This window comes from Vulpes vulpes, chromosome 12, assembly GCF_048418805.1.
Source record: "Vulpes vulpes isolate BD-2025 chromosome 12, VulVul3, whole genome shotgun sequence".
Classification (NCBI taxonomy): domain Eukaryota; kingdom Metazoa; phylum Chordata; class Mammalia; order Carnivora; family Canidae; genus Vulpes; species Vulpes vulpes.
Genome location: NC_132791.1, coordinates 135,426,592 through 135,451,333, shown reverse-complemented (window position 1 = coordinate 135,451,333; position 24,742 = coordinate 135,426,592). Strand labels below are relative to the sequence as shown.

The following is a 24,742-nucleotide window of genomic DNA, read 5'->3' as shown; positions in this document are numbered from 1 at the left end:
ATACAAAAACATGAGAGTGTGGAAGTTTGTGCCTTTGTCTGAGAAGCCCTGAGCGGTGTGTAGGACTGAAGGAAGAGTAGGGTCTGGAAGGGGGTGTTGGGAGATCCCTGGGGCCATGTCTTCAAGCTTAAACGTCTCATCTGTGGCATCCAGGCTGCCGCAGAAGTTTTAAAACAGGGAAATGTCACAGTGAGAGCTCTGTTCCAGAAAGAGCTCTGGCAACAGGGCTCACGATGATTTGGATGCGGGCGACTGTAAGCGAGGGGACCAGCCACAAGGCTGTGGCATAGGAATGGCTGAGATGTGGGAGACAGGGGCAGAAGTCAAAATCTGCAGTGGAATCCCCAGCTGGAAGGTCCCAAACAAGAAGACATGCATGGAAAGGGAGCCTGCAGGAAAATATCACAGGTGGAGGTGAATCTGAAAGTCTTGAGCACAGTGCTTTTCAATCAGGATGAGGGGTGAGAGGACCTGCCTCCCCTGGATTTTGTTATGTGGGATTTCAGATTCTTGCCCTGCTAGGAAGGGGAGCATGCCCTTCTCCCACCCCCCAGCTAAGAACCCACCACCATGATGACCCAAGGGAACGTGTCCTGTTCCATGTGGACTGGGACAGACATGCATGAGCACCTGCTAGCTCCTGTTCTTCCAACCCTGCAGCCACGGCAACAGAGAGCATTGCCCAGAGAGTGATCACACTGTGAGAAGGGCAAATCTGAAGAGAATTGCTGGGGAACACGCATATTTAAGGGACACATGGAAGAAGAGGGCCCTTCAAATCACAGAGAAGTGTCTGCCTGTGGGAGAGAGCAGCATGGAGGAAGCCACGGGAGGAGCGGCTAGGTCATGGAGAAGGGCCATGGGCAGTGGTGACAATCGAGACCTACAAAGGGACGGAGGGGCAGCAGGGGGCATTTGGGCAGTCAGGAGGTTACAAGTGAGAAGGAAGAGTTTTGTAGAGCGGAGGTTGGGCCAGTAGGCAGAGTTCATTCCTTAGGGTGACTTAGCTGTGAATGGGAGGGCATCTGGGATGGGGAGCAGCTAGTGTGAAGCTAAAATGACAAGGTTCTGCAGGAGTGAGGGCGAAGGGGAGGAGGGGATGCAGGTGTGTCAGGGCTGCCTGCCCAGGAATCAATACTGCTAGGCCTCGCTTTCCAAATTGCACCCTCTACCCTTGTCCCGAGCACGTGTGTGGCTCCCGCCTCCCGCCCCAGAGACATCATCTGGATGTCTGTCCTTTCTGGGAATGCCCTCCATCCCTGCCTCCCCGTAGCACTGACCCTTACCCGCTCTGCAAGGCTATGTCTAGTGTCCCTGTTGTCACGAAGCCTGCCCTGTGATGGTAGAGAGCGCCTTGGGTGAAGAGTGCAAAGAGGTAGGTCATGCCTCTAGCACTGCCACTAAGTGTGTGACCTCCAAGAAAGTCACCATGATCTCTCTAAGTTGGTTTTCTTGTTAGTCATATCTGCTGTGGCTGACACACAGGCCTGTGTATGTCACAAATAAGATTGTGGCCGTAAAATGCCTCTGGAATCACACAGAACACAGCATGAGTGTGCTGACACCATTTCCTGACTCCTGGAGCCTACAAAGAAGATGCTGTGGGTCAAGAAACAAACCCAGGCGAGAAGAAAACTTTTTGACTCCTTAGACTTAAGATTTTATTTATTTATTTATTTATTTATTTATTTATTTATTTATTTATTTGATTTCATTTATTTATTCATGAGAGAGAGAGGCAGAGACACAGGCAGAGGGAGAAGCAGGCTCCATGCAGGGAGCCTGACGTGGGACTCGATTCCGGGTCTCCAGGATCATGCCCTGGGCTGAAGGCAGCACTAAACCACTGAGCCACCCGGGCTCCCCCAGACTTAAGATTTTAAACACAGGACTGGCCTCTTTACTTGAGTGTGCGAACATGCGAAACAGAAGCACAATTTCATGCTTCAGTGAATGATTTCATTCATTTAGGTATGGTTTTTGCCAAATAAGTTAATACCCTCAACTTTTTTTTTTTTCTTCAGTGCCCATTATGCCAGGCACTGAGGTTATCGTGAGAAACAAGATAGTCCCTACCCTGGGGAGCTTCTAGTCTAGGGTGGAGGCAAAAAATAAACAAGTGCATCCTATCCAATAGCTAGTTGTTGAAATGCTACAGAGAAAAATGCAAAATAAGGAGGTGGGCTGAGCATTATGAGTAAGGGTATTACTTTTTTTTACTTTATTTTTGTAAAGATGTTATTTATTCATGAGAGACACAGAGAGAGAAAGGCAGAGACACAGGCAGAGGGAGAAGCAGGCTCCCTGTGGAGAGCCTGATGCAGGACTGGATCCTGGAACTTTGGCCCTAAGCTGAAGGCAAATACTTAACCGCTGAGCCACCCAGGCTCCCTTAGTTTCTCTTTTCAATTTGATCATAAACTCCTTGAAAGCAAGAATCATGTCTTAAAGTCTTTCATATTTTCCTTCTTACCTGAGAGAGTGCTGGGTAGTAATAAGCATCATTCCAAATACTAAGTTGAACATAAAATCTAATTAAGAGAAAATCAAGTCTTTCGCATGCAGCGTTGCTTGTGATCTTACCTGCCCTTGTTGATAAAGATATATCCCTTGCTGAGTGTCCCACTAGAGTTGGGGCATCAACAAAGTATGAACACCAAAAGGAAAGACAGAGTTTAGCCCTGAACTTCTAAACTTTGAAACTTTCCAAACTCCCAATACTTTGGAACCAGATAGCCAAGGGAAGAGGCATTAGAGAAGAATTTTTACTTTGGCCTACTTTGGCCAACCACACTGTGGTTTATGATTACTTTTTTTTTTTTTTTAAGATTTTATTTATTTATTTGAGAGAGAGTGTGCGAGCAGGTGGCAGGGGCAGAGGGAGAGGGAGAAGCAGACTCCCCGTGGAGCAGGGAGGCTGATGTGGGGCCCGATCCCAGGACCCTGAGACCCTCAGGTCATACCTGAGCTGAAGGCAGACGTTTAGCCAACTGAACCACCCAGGTGTCCCCCATACTGTTGCTTTTCTATCAATCTGTGTGAAAAGCAAGACCAAAACAGTCCTTTCAGTGCTTAGGGCCTTCGGAGGTCTGTCTGCAGCCCTGGGAAGTCTTTCCTGTATGTCTGCCGTCTTATGAGTGTTTGATGTTAATATTAGATTGTGCATTAAATATATATGTGTATATATATAATTAAAGGCTGTAGTTCTACTTTGTTGTTTTTGAGATTGTGCAGTTTTATCACATCTGTTTTGTTTTCTCCTTTAGTAATTTGTAAAGACGTGCTCTCGGTGTGGCAAGAGCCACCAGTGGGACATTCCCTCTTTAACTTTGGAGGAGCAACGTCTACTGTCAGCACAGGTGCAGGTGTACTAATTTGAATGGGAGGGTGCTCTTGGCCGTTGATAGATGCACTGTGAGGTTACCTTATGTCCCTCTGACCCATTGTACTGGTCTTTAGCACTTGCTTTTTTCAGGGGTCCATACGCAGCTTCCCAGAGGAGTCCTATTTTGAGCCAGAGCTGGTGCTTGCAGGGTGCTGTAAGAGTCAGGGAGCATGCTTTTTCTAAACTCGCTTCTCCTTTCTCTGTTGCATTCATCCCCACATCTTGAGTTAGGTGAGACTGAATGATTATTCTAGGGAATAAATCCAGGATCTTGACATCGTAGATACTTGGGGCTGACCAAGCAGGGTAAGGTTTTAAAGAAATATGTCTGCCTACTTGATGAGGTGGAACCACATTGTGCTTCTGTTTGGCATGTTCGTGTGCTCGAGCAGAGGCCAGCTCTGTGTTTAAAATCTTAGGTCTAAGTAGTCAAAAGTTTTCTTCTCACCTGGGTTTGTTTCTCAATCCACAGCATCTTCTTCTGTGGGTTCCAGAGTGCTTGACTAAAAATGAAGTTGATACAGCCTTTTGGGGTATACTTTTATATTAAAACATTATACTTTAGTGTGCCCTGTGTATGCAGAGCATTAAGCAATAGAACAATACTAGTGAACATTTGTTGAGTGACTCTTCTCTTCCAAGAACTGCACTGAACGCTTTCTACTTGTTTCACACCTGGTCTCCCTCCCACCTGCCACCATCGGAATGGAAGCAGCACCCATCACAAAAATTTGTACCCTGTAGGGGCAGAGATTCTGTTCTGTTTTTCCTGTATTCTATTTTTTTCTCATTCCCATGAATGAGAACAATACCTACTACATACTAAGTACTGAATAAATGTTCTTTGGGTAAATAGATTTATTTTATTTACCCCCCAGCAACCCTCTGAGGTAGAAATTGCTGTCTGGATTTGGTAGGTGGTAGGGCCAGGATTTGAACCTGTGTTGACAGCTTCTTGTTCTGTGTTGGGGAGCAGCATATAATCCAGTCAAGGGTGACTTTTGGTTCCTGCCATCTATCTATTAGACGAGACGCTTACCTACGTAAAAGGTTCAACAATGGAGTAGCAGTTATTTCCAGGTAATTTGAGAAATCTGCAAAGTACTAGAAGAGTCACAAGTGATGGAGAAATGAATGAATGCATACCCATCGTCTGGAGCTGTGCTTGCACATAGCATGTGCTCACTACATGTTAACCACTGTTGTGTCTGCCACTATGGTTATGTCACCAATCACTTTTTATGAATCCAACCAGGCTCCCAAATGACTGACCGTACATTGTGGGTTGAAAAGTGGGTTTCATGAACACGATGGTCCTTGGGGCTTGGACAGAATGTGGGCTGGTGGAGACAGGGAAGGAGATACTTGAGATGAAAATCCTATAAACCAAGGCTGAAAACATGTGTTCCATGTTCCTGGGACAGCAAGGACACCAATGTGTCTGGTGCAGAAGGGGTGTGTGGGATACTAGGGCGAGTAAAGATTAAGACAAATAATTCAGAATCTGTTTACTATGTTGCGAGCACTACATTGCCTTTGTAAGATTGAATTTGAAACCCTGTGTGTGTTTTTTTCTGTGAACAACTTAACACCCTTTAATAAAAAATTCTGTGGTCATTTTTAAGTGCCATAACCTGTGGTTGCAACATTGTATCTTAAGAAATAATATTTGTGCCTTTGGTGTCATGTAGCCTGTGAGACGGGGCTTTGTTGTAATAAAAAGGCCACTTCCATTTGGCCTTGTGTTTTTGAAATTTAAGATCCTCATTCATGATTATTGACTCAGATGTATCTTGGAAGATTAGTAAAGGTATTATGTGCTGCTATAGCCTCTTTAACAGGCTATAATTCTCTGGGGAGACCAGGCCTGTGCCTTATTCATCCTCATACCTCGTCCAGCATGAACACAGTTGCTGGCCTAAACTAAGGATGCAATAAATTGTGGTTGAATTGAATTTTCAAAGCATGTGAGGCTGGCCACCTCTGCACTTGTGGGAATAATTTGCAGCAGAGCTATATTTTTTGAGTTATGTAATGCATTGAATCTTATTCCTAGGTCCAGCCTGATGACTGGAGGGGCTAAGCGAGGAGTCCCCAACCCTTGGCTCTTTGAGGAGCCAGAGGAGACCAGAGGTTTGGGTTTTGATGAAATCCGGCAACAGCAGCAGAAGATTATCCAAGGTACTGAATACCCAGGAGCATGGGCCCAGAAACCTTGTCAGAATTTTACTGCAGCCTTTGAATGTTCCTCACACCCATTGAAGATCACCAGGAAAGCTCTTGGTCCTTTAAAGCTCTTGGCGATTTTGTGCCTTAGGGTGTCTGAGGCATAGACAGATGGGGTCATCCATCCAGGTAGCCCATGGAAGTAGTGATTCTCCACTGGGAGGGAGAGCGCGTGCACAGTTCTGAGTCTGAGAAACCCAGGTGAATCCGAGGCATGTGCCCCCCTCGCTTTACTCCTTGATGGGACTCGTGCTCCAAAAGAACACAACACTCCTCCTTTTTCTTTTTCTTTTTTCTCTTTCTTTTCTTCTTCTTCTTCTTCTTCTTCTTCTTCTTCTTCTTCTTCTTCTTCTTTTTTCTTTCTTTTCTTTTCTTTTCTTTCTTTCTTTCTTTCTTTCTTTCTTTCTTTCTTTCTTTCTTTCTTTCTTTAAGATTTTATTTATTAACTTGAGAGAGAGAGAGAGAGAGAGAGAGAGCATAAGCAGGGGGAGCAGGAGAGGGAGAAGCAGATTCCCCACTGAGCAGAGAGCCCAATGTGGGACTCAATCCCAGGACCCTGGGATCATGACCTGAGCTGAAAGTAAACACTTCACCTACTGAGGCACCCAGCCCCCCTTCCCCCAATCTTTTTCTTATACAAAATAAGCCCATTTGGCCTTTATCTTCAAGTTCATCTTGTCCAGTGGCTTTTAAGCGTAATTGTTTGTTTTGTGTTTTTCTGGGTTTTGTTTGTTTGTTTGTTTGTTTGTTTTTTAATTTTGGAAGTAACGCAGGATTGTTCTGGGAAGTTCAAACAATACAGGGAGGTATAACATGGAAAAACATCTCCTTATTGGTTCTCCAATCTCAAACTATAACCAGTTCAACATTTATTTCTTCACGCTTTTTTTCTATATGCATACACACATATATTTAGTAGAAGCACACACATATTCTTACATAAATGAGATCATGATACAGGTGCCACAGCTTTTACTTTTTTTTCTTGAATGTATGTCACAGACATTTTTCATGTTCCTGTTTTTGTGCATGATTTTTGTGTATTACAGATATGTTTTACAAAAAAAAAACTGTTTTACTGAGATATACTTGACATGTCATAAATAGTATGTATTTAAAGTATATAATTCAATAACTTTTGACATATGTATGACATTGTGCATGTCTGGTACATTTTTTTTATCAGATTTATCCCTAAATATTTCATGCTTTTTGTTATGTTATTAATGGTATTTTAAAATTTCTATGATTGTTGCCAGTGTAGAAAAGTAGAACTAATTTATGTGTATTGATCTTGGATCATGCAACCTTGCTAAACTCATTAATTTGTTAAAAGCTTTTTCGTAAAGTCTGTAGGACTTTATTTTTTCTTTTTTTGGAGCAGTTTTAGATACAGAACAAAATTTAGTTGAAGGTTCTTTTGCATGTGAATGTCCAGTTGTTACAGCACCATTTGTTAAAAGGATGGTCTTTGCTCCATTTTATTACCTTTGCTGCTTTGTCAAAGACCATTACTATGTTTATGTGGGTCCATTTCTGGGCACTCTGTTCTGTTCCCTTTGTTCCTTTGCTTGTACCACAGTGTCTTAATTACTACAGCTTCAGAGTAAATCTTGAAGTCAATTTTTCTACTTTTGTTGCTTCTCCTTCAATACTGTGTAAGCTATTTTGAGTCTTTTGCCTTTCCAATAACATTTTAGAATCAGTTTGTTTATAGCCACAAAATAACCTGCTGGGATCTTGATGGAAATTGCATTAGATCTATAAAGTGGGAAGAAAACTGGTGTCTTGGCAGTATTGAGTCTTTCTACATACATGGAATATCTTTCTTTTAGTTCTTTTTTGATTCCATTCATGAGTTTTGTGGGTTTTCTCATATAGATCTTGTACATATTTTGATAGACCTAAATACTTCATTTTGAGGGATGCTAACATAAATGGTATTGTGTTTTTAGTTTCAAATTCCACCTATGATTTCTGGTTTATTGTAAAGTGAATGACTTTTATATATTAATCTTGTATCCTGCAACCTTGCTATAATCACCTACTAGTTTTGGGAGATTTTTGTTAGTTCTTTTTGATCTTCTACATTACATGATCATATCACCTGCAAACAAAGTTTTCTTTCTTTCTTCCCAATCCATATATATATATATATATATATATATATATATATTTTTTTTTTTTTTTGTCTGGTCTTATCGCATCTGATTGCATTAGCCAAAACTTCCAGTACAGTGTTGTAAAGGGGTGTTGAGAAATGACATCCTTGCCTTGTACCTGATCTTAGTGGGAAAGCTCCAAGTTTCACACCGTCAAGTGTGACATTGGTTCTGGGGATTTTGTAGGTATTCTTTATCAAGTTGAGGGAATTCTCCTCTATTTCTAATTTACTGAGAGTTTTTATCATCCATGAATACTGGATTTTGTCAAGTACTTTTTCTGCACCTAGAGATATGATCATGTGATTTTTCTTTTTTAGCCTGTGGATATGATGGATTAATTAATTAATTTTTGAATGTTGAACCTGGCATGCATACCTAGGACAAATCTCACTGACTGTGGTGTATTATACATTGTTGGATTTGATTTGCTGATACTTTTTTTTTTTTTTGAGGATTTTTCTATCTATGTACGTGAGGGATACTGGTCTGTTTTTTTTCTTTTCTTGTAGTATCTTTGTCTAGCTTTGGTATTAGGACAGCAGTAGCCTCAAAAAATGAGTTAGGAGGTATCCTCTTTGCTTCTGTCCTCTGAAAGAGATTGTAGAGAATTGGTATAATTTCTTCCTTTGATGTTTGGTAGAATTCACTGGTGAACCCATTTCAGCCTGATGTTTTCTGTTTTGGGAGGTTTTTGTTAAGTCAATTTCTTTAATAGATATAAACCTACTCAGACTGCTTATTTCTTGTGTGAATGTTGGCAGCTTGTGTCTTTCAAGGAGTTGAGCCAGTATTGTCTAGGTTATCAAATTGGGCATAAAGTTGTTCATAATATTACTTTATTGTCATTTCAATGTCCATTAGATCTGTAGTGATATACACTTTTTAAATTTCTGAGTAGTCATTTGTGTTCTCTCTCTCTTTTTTAGTTAGCTTGGTTAGAGGTTTATTAATTTTTTGGTTTCATTGATTTTGCTCTGCTGATTACCTATTTAAATTTCATTGATTTCTCTTATTATTTCTTTTGTTTACTTTGGATTGGATTTGCTCTTTTTCGAGTTTTCTGAGGTGTGGAAAAAGCTGTTGATCTTAGATCTCTCTTCTTATCTAACATAGACATTCAGAGCTATAAATTTCACACTATGCACTGCTTTTGCCATATGCCATAAATTTAGTTTTGTTTTCATTTTCATTTACCACAGAATATTCTTAAAGGTCCCTTGGAATTTCTTTTTGATCATGTGTTATTTAGAAGTATGTTGCTTAATCTCTACATATTTGGGGGTTTTCCAATTCCCTTTCTGTTACTGATTTCTAGTAGTTTGAGAATAGATATTTTATAATTTCTATTTTTAAAAATTTGTTAATGTATGTTTTGTGGCCCAGACTGTGGTTTGTCTTGGTGAATGTTCCATGTAAGCTTGAGAAGTATATGTATTCTGCTTCTGTTGGATGAAATAGTATATAGGTGTCCATTTTATCCAGTTGATTGATGGTGGTGGTGAGTTTAACTTAGTCCATACTGATTTTTCTGACTGCTGGATCTGTCCTTCTGATAGAGGGGTGTTAAATCAAATCTCAACTTTAATAGTGCATTTATCTATTTCTCCTTGCAGTTCTATCAGTTTTCCCCCATGTGGTTTGATACTCTGTTGTTTAGGCATGTACACATTATACTTGATCTTAACCAAAACGCCAAGAAGCGATAGGCATGTACACATTAAAGATTGTTGTGTCTTCTGGGAATCGACCCCCTTTATCTTTATGTAATGATTCTCTTTGTCCCTAATAACTTTACTTGCTTTAAGGCCTGCTATGTCTGATATTAGTATAGCTGTGCTTGTTTTGTTTTTTAAAAAAGGATTTTTAAAATTTATTTATTCATGAGAGACACAGAGAGAGACACAGGCAGAGGGAGAGCAGGCTACGTGCAGGGAGCCCGATATGGGACTCGATCCCGGGTCTCCAGGATCAGGCCCTGGGCTGAAGGCGGTACTAAACTGAGCCACCTGGGCTGCCCTGTTTTGTTTTTTTCTTGATGCATGTTAGTAGTTTGTTTTTCTCCATCCATTTACTTTTAATTTATATGTGCCTTTATATTTAAAGTGGGGTTTTTGTAGACAACATGTAGTTGACTCTGTTTTTTTGATCCACTCTGATAGTCTTTTTCTTTAAATCATTGTGGTTTTACTTCGTCATTTCAATCTGGATGACTTTTATTTCTTTTTCTTGCCTTATTGGGCTTGCTACAATCTCCAGTCTCCAGTACAACATTCACTAGAAATTGTGAGAGCAGACATCCTTGCTGTGTTTCTAACCTCAGGCAGGGGTACATTCATTTGGAAGCCAGGTGTAAATTTTTCTTAGTTTGGTACTAGATATTTCTGCATTTCTAGAAATATTCTTGAGATCTTGGGAGGGGGATGCAATTATTTGGGTATTATTTTGTAAGGTGGACCAGAACAGTGTTTCTTTTAGTGGAGGAGTCAGCAAACCATGACCTGTGGGGCACATCTCATCCATCACCTGTTTTTATAATGGTCTGCAAGCTAAAAACAGTTTTTCCATTTTGAAGTGGCTGAAAAATAGAAGACAATTTTGTGACTTGTAAAAATTATATAAAATTCAAAGTAAAGTGTGTATAAATAAAGTTTTGTGGGAGTACAACTGTGCTCACTTATTTATATATTACCTATGGTTGCTTTCCTGCTACAGCAGCAGAGTCGAATAGCTGCACTGGAGACCATATGAATCACGGAGCCCCAAATATTTACTGTGTGGCCCCTTAGAGAAAACGTTTGCTGACTTCAGTACAGAGCTAATCTAGCCACTGCAGAGCTAAAAAGCATTCTTAGTACTCTGATGCCCTGTCAATCATGAGGTGCCCTGGTTGGTGGGAATAGGAACTATGTTTGACCCAGTTGGAACTCGGAGGATCATTCCCTCTTGCTGGTGGTTCTTTCCCTGGCTAGTTTCTTTATGCACGTGTCTTGGTGAATACCCAACTGAAGCTTCAAGGTGGGCCCCATGTAAACCTCCAGAGATTCTGTTTGGGCAGTTCACTCCTGCCTGTGCTATGCCCTGTGTACTCTCCCCTCCTTGATCTATTTGGATGCTTCTCAATGTAGGGAGATTGCCAGGCTCCCCCTGGGGTCCCTACCCCCATGCTGGGCAATATCTGGGGCAGCCCTCAAGCTCATCTCAGTGCTTTCCCATCACTTGGGGAGCACTGCTCTTCATTTCCTGATGTCCGGGTCTCTCTTGAAACTGTTGTTTTATATATTTTGCCTGTGGTTTTGTGTTTGTTTTTTGTTTTTTCCCAGTTGTTTCAGGCCAGAAATAAATCAGGTCCCTGTCAGTCCATCTTGGCCAGAAGTAGAAGTCTAATTCTGTCTTGAACTCCCTTTCCACAGTGAAATTATTTAGTAAATGGAACTGTGCCTCCCTTATAGCTTTAACTCCGTGTACTTCATCTATCATTGTGTTTGAAGCAGAATGAACCGTGTAGAGCAGTGTGGCTTTACACATAACACAGCCATTCATCTGTGGTGCTTTATCTTTCCGGATTCATGGTTCCTGAAAGGAGTGTCTTGCTAGCTAATAGTAATGAATTTTCTGGTATTGTTGCCTTTTTTTTTTTTTTTTTTTTTTGCCAAGAAAAGCTGCTTTCCGTTTGGAGAAGCAACCCTGTCGCTGAGAAGGTGTGAGAGGATGCCACCTGCAGGTTTTTGTGTTGAGCCTCCAAAGCAGAGCACATCTTTACGGAGATGCCCACCCTTTGAAAGCCCCACTGGCCATTTGGGGTTTGTGGAGGGCTGGGGATGGGGCAGGCAGATGAAGGAGTGGGGACTGGTTAGCTGTGTGCATTCAGGACATTCTGTCCTTCTATCCTTACCTTGGTGTTTTGAATTACTGTGTTCCTTCTCTGCTTTCCCAGCAAGCTGTTTTTCAAGGGTAAGCAGATACGTTTAAAAAAAAAAAATTGACAATCTTTATGTTATTAGCTTTTCTCTGCCTGAAGAATCTTGGGGAGATGCTGAGGTTGCCATGGTTTTCCTTCACTGCCAGGTCCTGCACTAGAAGAAACAAGGGACTGTGAAAGGCCATTGCTAACATCCTTTTGCCCATAGAATCTGTTTGCCTTTCTTTATTTCTGTTGACCCCTAGAAACACTTGGAAAGTCATCCTAAAATAACAGTTCGTCGGTAGAACTTAGACTCAAGGCAATGAATGCTTTCTTTTTCATTACAACTGGTTAGCCAGCCTTGGCTTCTGTGCTGTCATTTGAGGCACAAGTGGACATTAGGCCGAAAATGGGTGAGCTGCTGATGTTAACTGGACCACCTCGAAAATCCCTGATATAAAACAAAGAAGAGTGACTTTTGGGGTTAGGACCTTGACTTGACTCTGAGTCAGAGGGCAGCCAGTGGAAAATACCATTCCATCTTCACTCGGGGGCTCTCTATTGATAGGGTTTCTTACTCCGTAGATATGCTTCCTGGATTCTAGCAGAAAGTTGTGCCCTCGTTCTGGACTTCTGTGTTCTTCGATCTGTCCGTGTCGTCATGTGAACTAACAGTGGGGAAGTAGGCCAGCCAGACTGGCAAATCTGAGCAGCTAATCTTTGAACCCTTGCAACCATCACTTCACAGACAGCTATCCTGGAAGATGCCCTTTCTGGTCACTGTCATCCACCCCAGGATTTTCTTCCTTGAAACTTAACACAAAAACAAAAATAAAAACGTCTACTCATAGGACTTGCTCTGGGAGTTTCCCCAATGTAGTAATTTGCTTCATCTAGCAAATCCAGCCGTCCTCATCTGTCTCTTCTTTCCTCTTATCCAGAGAGAGCTCTTCCTTGAATAGTCAAATGTGAGAATTCCCAGTACTTCTCTCTGGGCCCTAGACTAACACAACATCAACTACGTCTCCTATAATCTAAACTCAGAGGGCTAACTAGTATTGCCCATGAGCCGTTTCCTATGCCCAACAGAGACTGAGATGCTTTTTTGTGCAAGCCTAGCAGGCCCTCTGGTCCTTCCTTGATTTGGGCATATTTATTAAAGTGTGCTCTGTGCTGTCACTTGGGCTGAGAACTGCTGCAAAAACACAGGGAAAGAAGACACAGCTCTAGCTGTGGGGTCCCTTGTCATGTGTTGGGTTGGGGCCCTGAGTTTGCCGTTCCTAGGAATGTCCATCTGTTTTATTTATTTGTTGAAATGTAACTTTTTGCTGTGGGCAATTTCAAAACTATGTAAGTAGAGACAGTAAGATAATGATCCCATTTTGCTCATTAATTGTTTCAACAATTAATAATTCCTACTAATCAGCCTTGTTTCATCTCTGTGTCTAGCCACTTCCCCATCCCACCCACCCTCTGGATTTTTTTGAAGCAAATCCTAGACATCATATCATTTCCACGGTGGATATTTGGAAATACATCTGTAAAGTATGTTTATAAAAGATAAGGATTTTTTTTTTTTTTTAATATAACCACAGGGATGCCTGCGTGGCTCAGTAGTTGAGCATTTGCCTTCGGCTCAGGTCATGATCCCAGGGTCCTGGGATCAAGTCCCACGTTGAGCTCCCCACAGGGAGCCTGCTTTTCCCTTTGCCTGTGTCTCTGTCTCTCTCTGAGTCTGTCATGAATAAATAAATAAAATCTAAAAAAATGAATAAAATAAAATATAACCACAATGCCATGATCACCCTTACTAAGTGAACAGTAATTCCTTAACAGAATCAAATATTCAAGGTTCAGATCTCCAGATTGCCCACGATGGCTTTTTTTATTTTATTTTATTTTATTTTTTGGTCATTCAATTCAGGATCTGAATATGGTCTGTACATTGCAACTAATTGATATGTCCCTTAACTTTCTTTAATGGATAGGTACTTTTGCCAACTCTCTCTGTTTCCCTTTGCTGTTTCTCGGTTGAAGAAGCAGGGTCATTGGCCCTGTACTTTCCCACTATCTAGACTTACTATTTGTAATCCCATATATTGTTTAACATATTCCTCTGCCCCACATATTTTCTGTAAATTGGTAGTTAGATTTTGCGGCTTGATCAGAATCAAGTTTATTATTTTTGGCAAGAATACATTGTGATGATTGTCCCTCTCTGATCTACAGCCACCAGATAGCCCTCCCACAATTACATGATGTTCTGTTAGAGGATGGCTTTTCGAAATGTCTAAAGATAGGAAGGATCCAAACACCTAATTATTCCAAAGGGAGTTTTCAAAAACAATGATTGTATTAGTTTTCTGTTGCTGCTGCAATAAATTTGCACAGACTTAGGGTCTCAGCCTACAAGTTTATTATCTTATAGTTCTGTAGGTCAGAAGTTCAACACAGATCTTCCTAGACCACGATCAAGGTGTTGGCAGGGCTGGCTCCTTTCTGGAGGCTCCAGGGAAGAATTCATTCCCTCACCTTTCCTGACTTCTCGAGGGCCCCCCACATCCCTTGGCTTATAGCCCCCTTCTTCAGGGTTCAGAGCCAGCAAGCTGTGTCTCCCTGACCCTTTTTGGAGTCTCCCTCTGAACACAGCTGGGAAAGATACTCCGTTTTGAGGGACTCAACGATTACACTGAGCCCACCTGGATAATCCAGAACACTCTCCCGTCTTGAATTCCTTAGCCTTATTCACATCTGCAGAGTTATTTTGCCATGTAAGGTCCCTTGTTCTCAGGTTCCAGGGATTGGGATGGGACATTTTCAGGGGGCCATTTTTCTGGATAGCACGATGCTCATCCACTCTTAAAAATTAGCACCATTGCCATACTGATAGGCGATTGATGGAGTGTGGCTTGTTGCAAATGATTATGATATTGTAGTGACAGGGTTAGGTGGTGGAGGGCAGACTAGGAGTAATGAGCTAAGAATGTGACATTAGCATAATTTCACACAGCTCTGCATAACTGTGTGAGTCTTGATTATTTCTGTATCTGTAAGTAGCAGCATTTTATCTTGTTCATTGCCCCTCAGGTGACCGTCCTCCATCCTCTTAGAAATGCCACCGTGAGCCTGGAGAAGCTCAGGTCATCAGTATGATTATTAATTACATGCAAAGCATCTCCATTATCTGGGCCTTCTGTGTCTTTGGATTATGGAATGGAGACTTACTGTAGCACTTTCACATAGTGAGGAGGTGCCAAGGTCTTACAGAAATGATCCGAGTGGCACACAACTTTTGACTCTCTTTCTGTTTTGCATTAGCAAGATAACCTTTTGATATAGTTAGGTCAGATAGTGAGTTAAGGTTGAGAGAGAAGAGTGTAATAGTATAGGTATTTTCATTCATAATCTGTGTCTCTACCAGTTAAAGCAATGACAAGGCTTTAATGATTCTTTTCCTAATTGAAAACTGTAGAGGAGTCTCCTTTCCTCTTGTTAAATTGTGTTGCCTTTTAATCCACATTGACCTTTGATCCTTGATCCTTGATATAGATTATTCTGGGGATGCATTTGGAATTTTGCTGTAGCATCGGTCATCCTATAGCAGTACTAGGTTGACGACAGATTTATCTTGGAGGACATCCAAAAGGTTGTTACTAAAGACCAAAAAGACCTCATTATAAAGCGATTTTGCTATAAAATGGTCCCTTGGAACAATCCCTGGAGACATCAGGTCATTTGTATAGTTAAAAATGTACATAGTGTCAAAAAATGTTACTAAGGGGTCCTTACCTCACACCATTAGTTTAAATAAATTCCAGATGAGTTAACAAGTTAAGTGTAATGGCTTAATTCCATAAAAAGACTAGGAAAAAAATAAGTAAACTTTAATATGATCTTGGGTAAGAAAAGACCTTCATGATTTCTGCTTTTGTAGGTATGCTTTACTGTGAAACCGTCACTTAAAAATCCCGATCAACAAGTGAAGCTGCACGTGGCATGTTGCCCTCACCTAGCATATTGCTGGGGTAGAGAGATTCATTATCACTAGACTTAGCCCCAGAACATTCTTCCCAATGTACCTGAAAGCAGAGAAAAAAAGTTCAAAGAGCTCACTGAGACTACCTAGTTAAAAACAAAAACAAAGAAACAACATCACGTTTTATAGAAAGGATCTCGAGTAACTTGAATTCTCCTATCTCTAAATTTCAAAATCTAGCAAGGTAATCTATCTTCATTTTTTTAAAAACAAAAATGCTATTTTTCTATACATTGTTTTGTATCCTGCTTTTTTTTTCACTTAATAACAAGTCCTGAGCTTTTTTAACATCAAAATGTTCATGTACAATATCACTTTTAATTGCTATATAGTGTTTTACTTATGAACATACTATATGTTTTTAAACCAATCCCTGTGTGTGGGCATTAGCTAGTTTCCAGTTTTTCACTATTATAAATGTATCAGTCCGGGTACAATCGGGAAGAAGAAATTTGAACAGGGAAAATTTAATATTTAATCTCCTAGCAGGAGATTAAGGTAACAAGGGATTAGTTAGCAAGAGTTAAGCAGACAGAAATAGAGGTATAAGGTGCAATCACTGGCTCTCAGGCTGAGATCAGGTATCCTAGGACATGCCCCACGCCCCCAGGACTGCGGTCACCAAGCAGGTGTCCTTGTGGTGCTCAGCTGATGGAACTTGCTGAGAATCTGTGGAGCTGGAGGCATTCTGTTGTAAAATGGCCCAAGGAGGGGGTGTGTCGGGAGGAGTTGTCGGCCTCTGGGTATAGCTGGCCACTGTACCCTGAAGGAGCTGCCAGCTTTGCAGGAACTTATCAGGAAAGCAGCCAAACACTGTCCTGCAGTGTTCCTGCCGCCCTGTCTATTGACGAGACTGGCAAAGGAAAAAATATTTAAGGGATCCAGATGCATTTTCATTGAGCAGTCACGCACAGGTTATCAGCGGATAACCAGCCCAGGAGAGGTTTCAAGGAATATCCTCATGTGTACTTCATTGCGTACCATCTGCATGTTTTCTTACATTCCAACACGTGGAATTGAGACATGAAAAGGTGGGCGTGATTTGCTATGTAGAAAGGTATGTTTCCTGTCCTCCCATGACAATGCTTAGGAGCTTCTCTTTCCCACATTAGTTAATCCTGGGCATTAGTATGCTTTTAAGTCCTTACAAATATGATAATTTTAAAAAAGTCATCATTGTTTTTTATCCCTATGTTAAAAATTGATAATGTCAAAGCTTTTATTTATTTTTCCTTTGTTATCTTTTTTTTTTTTTTAAGATTTTATTTATTTGTTCATGAGAGACACAGAGAGAAAGAGGCAGAGACACAGGCAGAGGGAGAAGCAGGCTCCATGTGGGACTCAATCCTAGGACTCCGGGATCACGACCTGAGTTGAAAGCATAGGCTCAACCGCTAAGCCACCCAGGTGTCCTTTCTTTGTTACTCTTTTGTGAATTTCGTGTCTATATCCTTTGCCCATTTACAAAATTGGAATATTTTTCTTATTGATCTGCTATGCTCTTTATGTATTAAGCATCAAAAAGCTTAAATGTTGGGGCACCTGGGTAGCAGTTGGTTAGGCATATGCCTTCAGCTCAGGTCATGATCCTAGAGTCCTAGGATTGAGTCCCCCATCTGATTCCCTGCTCAGCAGGGAGCCTGCTTCTCCCTTTCCCTTTGCTGATCCCCCTGCCTGTGTGCTATCTCTCTTTCTCAAATAAATGAATAAAATCCTAAAAAAAAACGAAAGTTTTAATGTTGATATATTAAATCTTATGTTATTTCATTTATAATATTTAAAAACTTTATCGGGAGATCATTTTAGTTTAAGGTGTGAGGTAGGTATTTATTTAACTTTTTTTCTTTATATTCTCCTAATATTAACTGTTTTTTCTTTCTTCCTGACCTAAAGTGTTACTTTTACAGTATATTGAATTGCATTACATGCCTGGCTATGGACTTCAGATTGTTTTCCTTTGGTTTTTAGTAGCCTGTTTCACTTTTCCTTCCAGAACAGGATGCAGGCCTGGATGCCCTGTCCTCTATCATAAGTCGCCAGAAACAGATGGGGAAGGAAATTGGGAACGAACTGGATGAACAAAACGGTAAGAGCATGTCTGAGGTTGAACACCTTTGCTGTTTAGTAAACACTAAAGTGTTTAGTGTTTAGTAAACACTAAAGGCATGAGTATTTGTTAAATGATTTTAATGCTAGAAAACTCGTGGAGTTTAGTGTTTAGTGTTTAGTAAACACTAAAGGCATGAGTATTTGTTAAATGATTTTAATGCTAGAAAACTCGTGAAGTAGTTTAACATGGATGGATTATTACAGTTTAATGCAGTTGAGGATGGTTTGTGGCAGATTTAGATATAGTTAACTGAATACTTTGCAAAGAAATTTGGTAAGAAATTCCTAGTCCTTTGTCACTGCTTTTTAAAAAATACTTTGTTTTACGAGCCACACATCCCAGGGGTTTTTCCTTTAATTGATGAAATGTGATAATGTGATGAAATTGCTCAGAGCGTTGTACACTTATGTGTGGCACACTGGGGTGCGGGGACTCTGTGTCATCCACATACCCAGTGGAGGTGGCTCTTCTTCCCTCATAAATACCATGCTGCGGGGCAGAAAAATGCTTGAAGATCTCTGTTCAGAACTCAATGTGACAGATCTGGTTGGAGCAAGATTAATTTGCAAACCACAGCAGGATGGCTTGGGAGAAACAGCTTTGTTGGGGGCCTACCTGAAAAGCTCCTGTGCTTGTGGCATGTGATGTGAGGGGATGGGGTCTGTTGGAGTACTACGGTGGTCAAAATGGAGGGGAGCAGGACAGATGCAGGAGACTGATGGCACTTGTACTGTGGTGGACAGTCGGGGGCCTGGGGGGGGTGGGCACTGGTCTGTGAGTGGAGATCCCAAGTCCAGCTGGGACATGTTTAGAAATGCCAGTGAGTCATCCACATGAAATTGTTGAGTAGACAGTTGGAGGTTTGGTACCAGAGCTCAGTGAGAGCACAGGACCAATGAGAAGGGATGTCAGAACGAGAAGGGATGTCAGAACGAGAAGGGATGTCAGAAGCCTCTGCATGGAGGTGGCGAGTGAAAGCATAGTAACAGTGGGGTCTCCATCTATGTCATTGCACTTAATCAGTAACCTCTAGCCCTCTTTGATAGCGATGGTGCTCAGAATGGCTGAGGGGCCTCCTGGTGTCACATTGCTTTTATAAGTGACAGCATTGAAATGCCAATGCAGGTCATCTGATTCTCGTGACTGCTTTTTCTACCACTCTGCCCTTCCTCTCTAAGGAAGATGACATAGGGAGAGAAAAGTGGAAGATTCTGAGGTTTGAGCTCTGTGATAGTGCCATGGAGGCTCATGATGGCATGGCTCCCAATAAGAATGGCCACAGACCTGTGAACATGGCAGCCCTGGGAATGGATGATGCTCATTTTGAAGGCAGGGCTGCACATGTCAAAACTATATAGCAAGAACTTCTTTTCTCGATCTCCACAAAGAATAAGTTAATTTCTTTCTATAGTACTATTGCATTCATCATAAATAAATGTCATCTATTTATCATTTATTATATATATTTTTTAATATAAATTTATTTTTTATTGGTGTTCAATTTGCCAACATATAGAATAACACCCAGTGCTCATCCTGTCAAGTGCCCACCTCAGTGCCCGTCACCCAGTCACCCCCACTCCCTGCCCACCTCCCCTTCCACCACTCCTAGTTCATTTCCCAGAGTTAGGAGTCTTTCATGTTCTGTCTCCCTTTCTGATATTTCCACTCATCTATTATAAATAAATATGTGCTAAAGGAAATGGAGAAACCCCCATCTTTATAATCTTAATAATGGTTATTAATAGTTCAAGCACAGAGGGAAGGGCATTTGAGTCCTTTTCCTGATGGGGCTGACCTGAATGTAGTAATTTATATATTTATATATTTGCATATTGAGAGAGTGTTGGTATAGGCATAATTGTTCTTTTTTCTTTAAGATTTTATTTATTAATGAGAGACACAGAGAGGCAGAGACATAGGTGGGGAGCCCGATGTAGGACTTGATCATGACCTAGGATCATGACCTGAGCCAAAGGTGGATGCTCAACTACTGAGCTACTCAGGTGCCTGGTATAATTGTTCTTTAAAAAAACATTTTTTTCTTATTTATTTATTTTAGAGAGCAAGGAGAGGCAGAGGGAGAGGGAATCTTAAGCAGAACTCCTCACTGAGTGCCGAGCTATACACAGGGCTCGATCCCACAACCCTGAGATCAAGACCTGAGCCAAAACCAAGAGTTGGACACTCAACTGATTGAGCCGCCCACCTAGGCACCCCTAATTGTTCTTTATCTAAAGGAAATAAAGCCTCTTTAGTGGTCAGATTAGAAAGGATTCTAGCTGCCAAAGTGGTAAAGCCTGCCCATCCTGTGATGTGCCTCGGTAAGCCACTGTGTAGTCATCTCTGAGGAGGTGGCTAAGAGCTGATGGTGCATTCTTTGGTGGGTGACTTGCTGACTTCCTGGGTGAGATCACCATGCATCTTTCCAGCATAAGCAGTCATGCCAGCATGTCCTTGTCTTGTCTGCCCTGTAGCGTGGTGGTTATCATACTTTGCAGCCTGTTAGAATCACTTGGCGGGGCTGGGGGCGGGGGGGGGGGGTGTGTGTTAAACCCCCTGAAGCTCAGGCCATAGCAGTGTTAGATTTCTTTTGCTGCTCTAACAAATTACCACAGACTTAGTAGCTTAAAAATGACACATACTTACCATCTTACAGTTCTGGAGGTCAGAAGTCTGACCCGCATCTACCTGGGCTAAAAATTAAATTAAATTAAATTAATTAAATTTTAAAAAAAACCCAGCAAGGTGTCTGCAGGGCTGCATTCCTTTCTGGAGGCTCCAGGGGAGAATTAATGTCCTTGCCTTTTCCAGCTTCTAGAATCTTCCTCCATTCCTTGGCTCATGGCCCTCTCCTCCCATCTTTAGAGCCAACACCAATGAACTGAGTCCTTCTAACATCACATCATCTTGACCTGTAATGTCTGTCTCTGTCTTCCGCTTCTAAGGACCTTTGTGATTCCATGTGACCCACCCAGATAATCTAACTTCCCCATTTTAAGGTCAGTTGATTAGCAACTTTAAGGCCCCTTGGCCATGTACCATAACATATTTACAGGTTCCAGAGACTGGAATGTAGACACCATCCAGGGACCATTATTCTGCTCCCCATAGTACTTATATCAGTTAGGCCATAGTCTCCAGGGGTGGGGCCCACTCAGCCGCATTTTTAAGTCTCCCCAGATGGTTCCAGTGTGCTGCCAAGTTTGAGAACCAGCACCTTCACTGAATATCAGCACTCTCCTTTCGTGTTGTCTCTCCCATGCCCACTTTGCAGCTACAAATCCCATGCATGCGTGCTGAAGGACACTCAGAGTTACGCACATGCGTGTACCATCATTGTCAGGGTTCTGATCTCATGTTTTGGCTCCATCCTTTTCTGTTCTTCCTCTGTACCTCCCAGTCCTCAGCTCCATTCCAGCCCCGGATGCATACATGTGTCCATAGACAAACAGGAGATATTTTTCCACTTAGTTGCCAAAATAAGCTGTTTTCTCCATGGTGGCCTCCCAGAGCGATTGCAGTTAGGCTGGTGGTTTTCTGATGTGCACATTTGTTCCTCAGAAATAAGGCAGAGTCAGCCACTTTCCTTCATAGGGACTGAGAGACTCTGAGGATAAAAAATTATATCCCTGCCAAGACTACAATCAGCCTTTATTCCTTTTGTGAAAATCAAAAAGGCCATTATATATCTGTAGGTATTGAGAACAGGGTGGCAGCCCCATCTGGAATTTTATTGTTGACCTGGGTGTATAATACAGAGCCAGGGCCACTGGAGAAGGATACCACTTTTGTTGTAAACATCTCCACTGAATCAGCCTGTTGGTTTTTATTAAACAAGAAAAACAATAGGCAAAGATAATGGCCAGCTGGCCATTTTGGAATAAACAATCAAAACATTGCTAACAAAATACATTGTACTTAGAACATAACCGCAAAGCTGAAGAGCCAAATTATCATCAATTTAGGAATTCAGGTTCTAGTCTTCTCACATAGAATTAGAAAGGGCCAGAACAGCACCAGTAACTGCCCTGTTCATATGCCAACGACCTAGCCTCATGAGGAAAAGGATTAGCAATTAGGTGAAAATCCCAGTATGGGAGACCTAAATTACACCTGGGTGTGGGGGTTGGGGAGCAGGTGAAAGTAGGGGTCGCAGGAGGGCAGGGTGGGGAACTGAGCCAAGGAGATCACCTCGTGGAAATACAGAATTCAGTCCCCTTCTGTTCATGAAGAAACATGGATGGTCAGGCACAGAATGGGTAGTCATGGTGCTTGCTTACCAAACAGTTCCCTGAAGTTTATGCTCGAGGACAAGGCCTTTTGAAAAGAATGCTAATGCAAGAAAATGAATAGAATCGACTTGACTAATATAGTTGTTCCTAAGACTTAACTTTGACTTTGGCCCAGCCTTAACGTCAGCACCAAGAAGGACCATGGAGGCACAGTTCCTCTGGTAGAAACAGCACCAAGAATAGGCTGTTAAACAAATTTCTGCTAATGTGTGCCAATCGTCAACATTCTTTTTTTTTTTTAAGATTTTATTTATTTATTCATGAGAGACACAGAGAGAGAAAGGCAGAGAAAGAAGCAGGCTTCATGCAGGGAGCCTGTTGTGGGACTCGATCCAGACTCTGAGATCATGCCCTGAGTGGAAGGCAGATGCTTAATTGCTGAGCCACCCAGGCATCCCAGTCGTCAACATTCTTTTCAGTGTTCAGATGTCTCAACTTTGGCCCAGTCCTTCTGATGCTTCTCTCTTAATCTTTGAGCACTTCCTTGTTTTGTGAAAGGAATGAAAATGACAAAGAAGGAAACCTGTCTTTGTAGTGTCAGTGCTGAGGTTGAGGAGACCAATGTGTCCTTTCAGAAAGCTAGAAAATATGACTAATGTCCTTGAAGGACACACAGTGACCAAAGATTCCATATACACATCAGTGAATTGCCATTGTAAAGGGCTGTTAGAGCTGTTCCGCTCAATTTTCATGTTGAGCATTTAGGAAAGTGACGTGGTAGACTATTATTCAGCCCTCCCAAATACGCATGTCCTGATCTCTGGAATCTGTGAATGGCACCTTATATGGCAGAAGGGACTTTGCTGATGTGTTAATAATGATGTAGGGATGTTGAGACAGGGAGGTCATCCTGGATCATGTGTTTGGGTCCTAAAATGTGATCACAGATGTCCTTATAAAAGGGAAGCAGAGGGGCACCCAAGTGGCTTAGTGATTGAGCATCTGCCTTCAGTTCAGGTTGTGACCCCGAGGTCCTGGAATGAGTCCCACATCAGGCTCCCTGCAGGGACCTGCTTCTCCTTCTGCCTATATCTCTGCTGCTCTCTCTGTGTCTTTCATGAATAAATAAACAAAATCTTTTTTTTTAAAGGGGGGAGGGGGCAGAGAGGGATTTGAGACAGAAGAAGGCACAGGTAACTGAAGAGATGCTATTCTGCTGGCTTTGAAGATGGAGGAAGGGGCCGTAAACCAAGGGATATGGAGAACACAGCTCTAGAAGCTGGAAAAAGCCAGAAGATAAATTCTCCCCTATAGCCCCTGAGGGGACACTGTAACTTCAGTCCAGTGAAACTGACTTTGGACTTCTGATTTCCAAGACTGTAAGGGAATAAGTGTGTGTGTGTGTGTGTGTGTGTGTGTGTGTGTGTGTGTGTGTGTGAGAGAGAGAGAGAGAGAGAGAGATCTTCTTAGATCACATTTGATTCCAGAACATGCATATATGTCTGTTTGACTATTGGAGAACCTGGTGCATGGTTGGGGAGGAAGAATTTTCCCTCTGCCATTTACAGTCCTTCCAGCTGGGTTGGAAATCAAATTGACCTGAGACAGATTTATAGGAGAAAATCAAATTTAATTTTATAATACAAGGGAATTCACATGGACATGAAATTCGAATGTGCATTGTTTAAGGTCCTATGTTTGTTTGTGGTAATTTGTTAGAACAGCAACAGGAAGGTAATATAAGTAGTGATGGTGTCTTTTTATCAGTTGTCAGTGAATTCTGGCTAACCACCATTATGCTAAAAAATGTATTTTGAGTCTTCCAAGTGTCTGTAGCTCCTCTTGAAGAGACTTCTTGAAAGCAGGCTTCACAGAAGGAAGTTTGCATTCCTGCTGCCCCAGTCAATCTCTACCGGAAGACCTCTCAAACTGTCTATTTAGCACTTTGATAATAGAATTTAGTCTTGTATTAATGAAAGAAATGTGTGGGCAGTTTGGTGAAGGAATCTTTTCATGGACTGTCCAGGATCAGAATTTCCCAAAGTGTGTTAGGCAAGGTGATTTTAGAAAATATATTGAGAAACACTTTTCCATTTAATAGTTGCATATTTCACCGAAATGAAAATGACTATCATTTGAAACCTGTGATTTCACAGCAATATAAAATTTCCCTATTCAATTAAATTGTATAAGCAGAAAAATAAGCATAATATGTACCATAATAAGCATAACATTTATGTAATAATATGTTATTATAGAAGCATAACAGTGCGTTGATATAAAGGAAAACATTAAGTGTATATGTTGCAGGTGAATTATGAACATGGCAAAGAATTCTAAAGGTGGTATTTGAAAAGCTGACATTTGGAAAACACCACCATAAGAAGACTCTTTTTGTTCAAGTCTGGGTTGCTAGAGAGTACTTACTTGGTTTTCAGCCTTGTCCTAGTACAACGCTCTGTGATTTAATGAGTGCTCCCTTTTCACTTGGCCTACCTGGCGGTGAGATCACACATTAGACAAGCAGAAGGGTTGGAGGACCAGCTGGAATGATGCCTCCCAGCCCTGCGAGTTTGTAGCTCTGTAAGGCAGTGGCCGTGGTAGGCGCACTGGTGCTGTACCCCTAGAACCTAAACACAGCTGCCCTTTGAGGGAAGCAAGACAGGCAGAAACCGCTTCTCTTT

The 24,742-nt window shown here is 41.6% G+C and overlaps 1 protein-coding gene across 8 annotated transcripts in view; it reads left to right on the top strand.

The window, feature by feature from the left end:
- The window catches only part of STX8 (syntaxin 8), a 252,964-nt gene that overhangs the window by 38,963 nt on the left and 189,259 nt on the right, over positions 1-24,742 (top strand). For all 8 annotated transcript variants that reach the window (XR_011995934.1, XR_011995935.1, XR_011995936.1 and 5 more), the window contains exons 5-6: positions 5,442-5,566; positions 17,707-17,799. Coding sequence is in view for 5 of the 8 variants with exons in the window: in XM_072730344.1 (XP_072586445.1) it covers positions 5,442-5,566; positions 17,707-17,799 (218 nt within the window). In the remaining 3 variants the exon portion in view is untranslated. The remainder of the gene's footprint in view (positions 1-5,441; positions 5,567-17,706; positions 17,800-24,742) is intronic.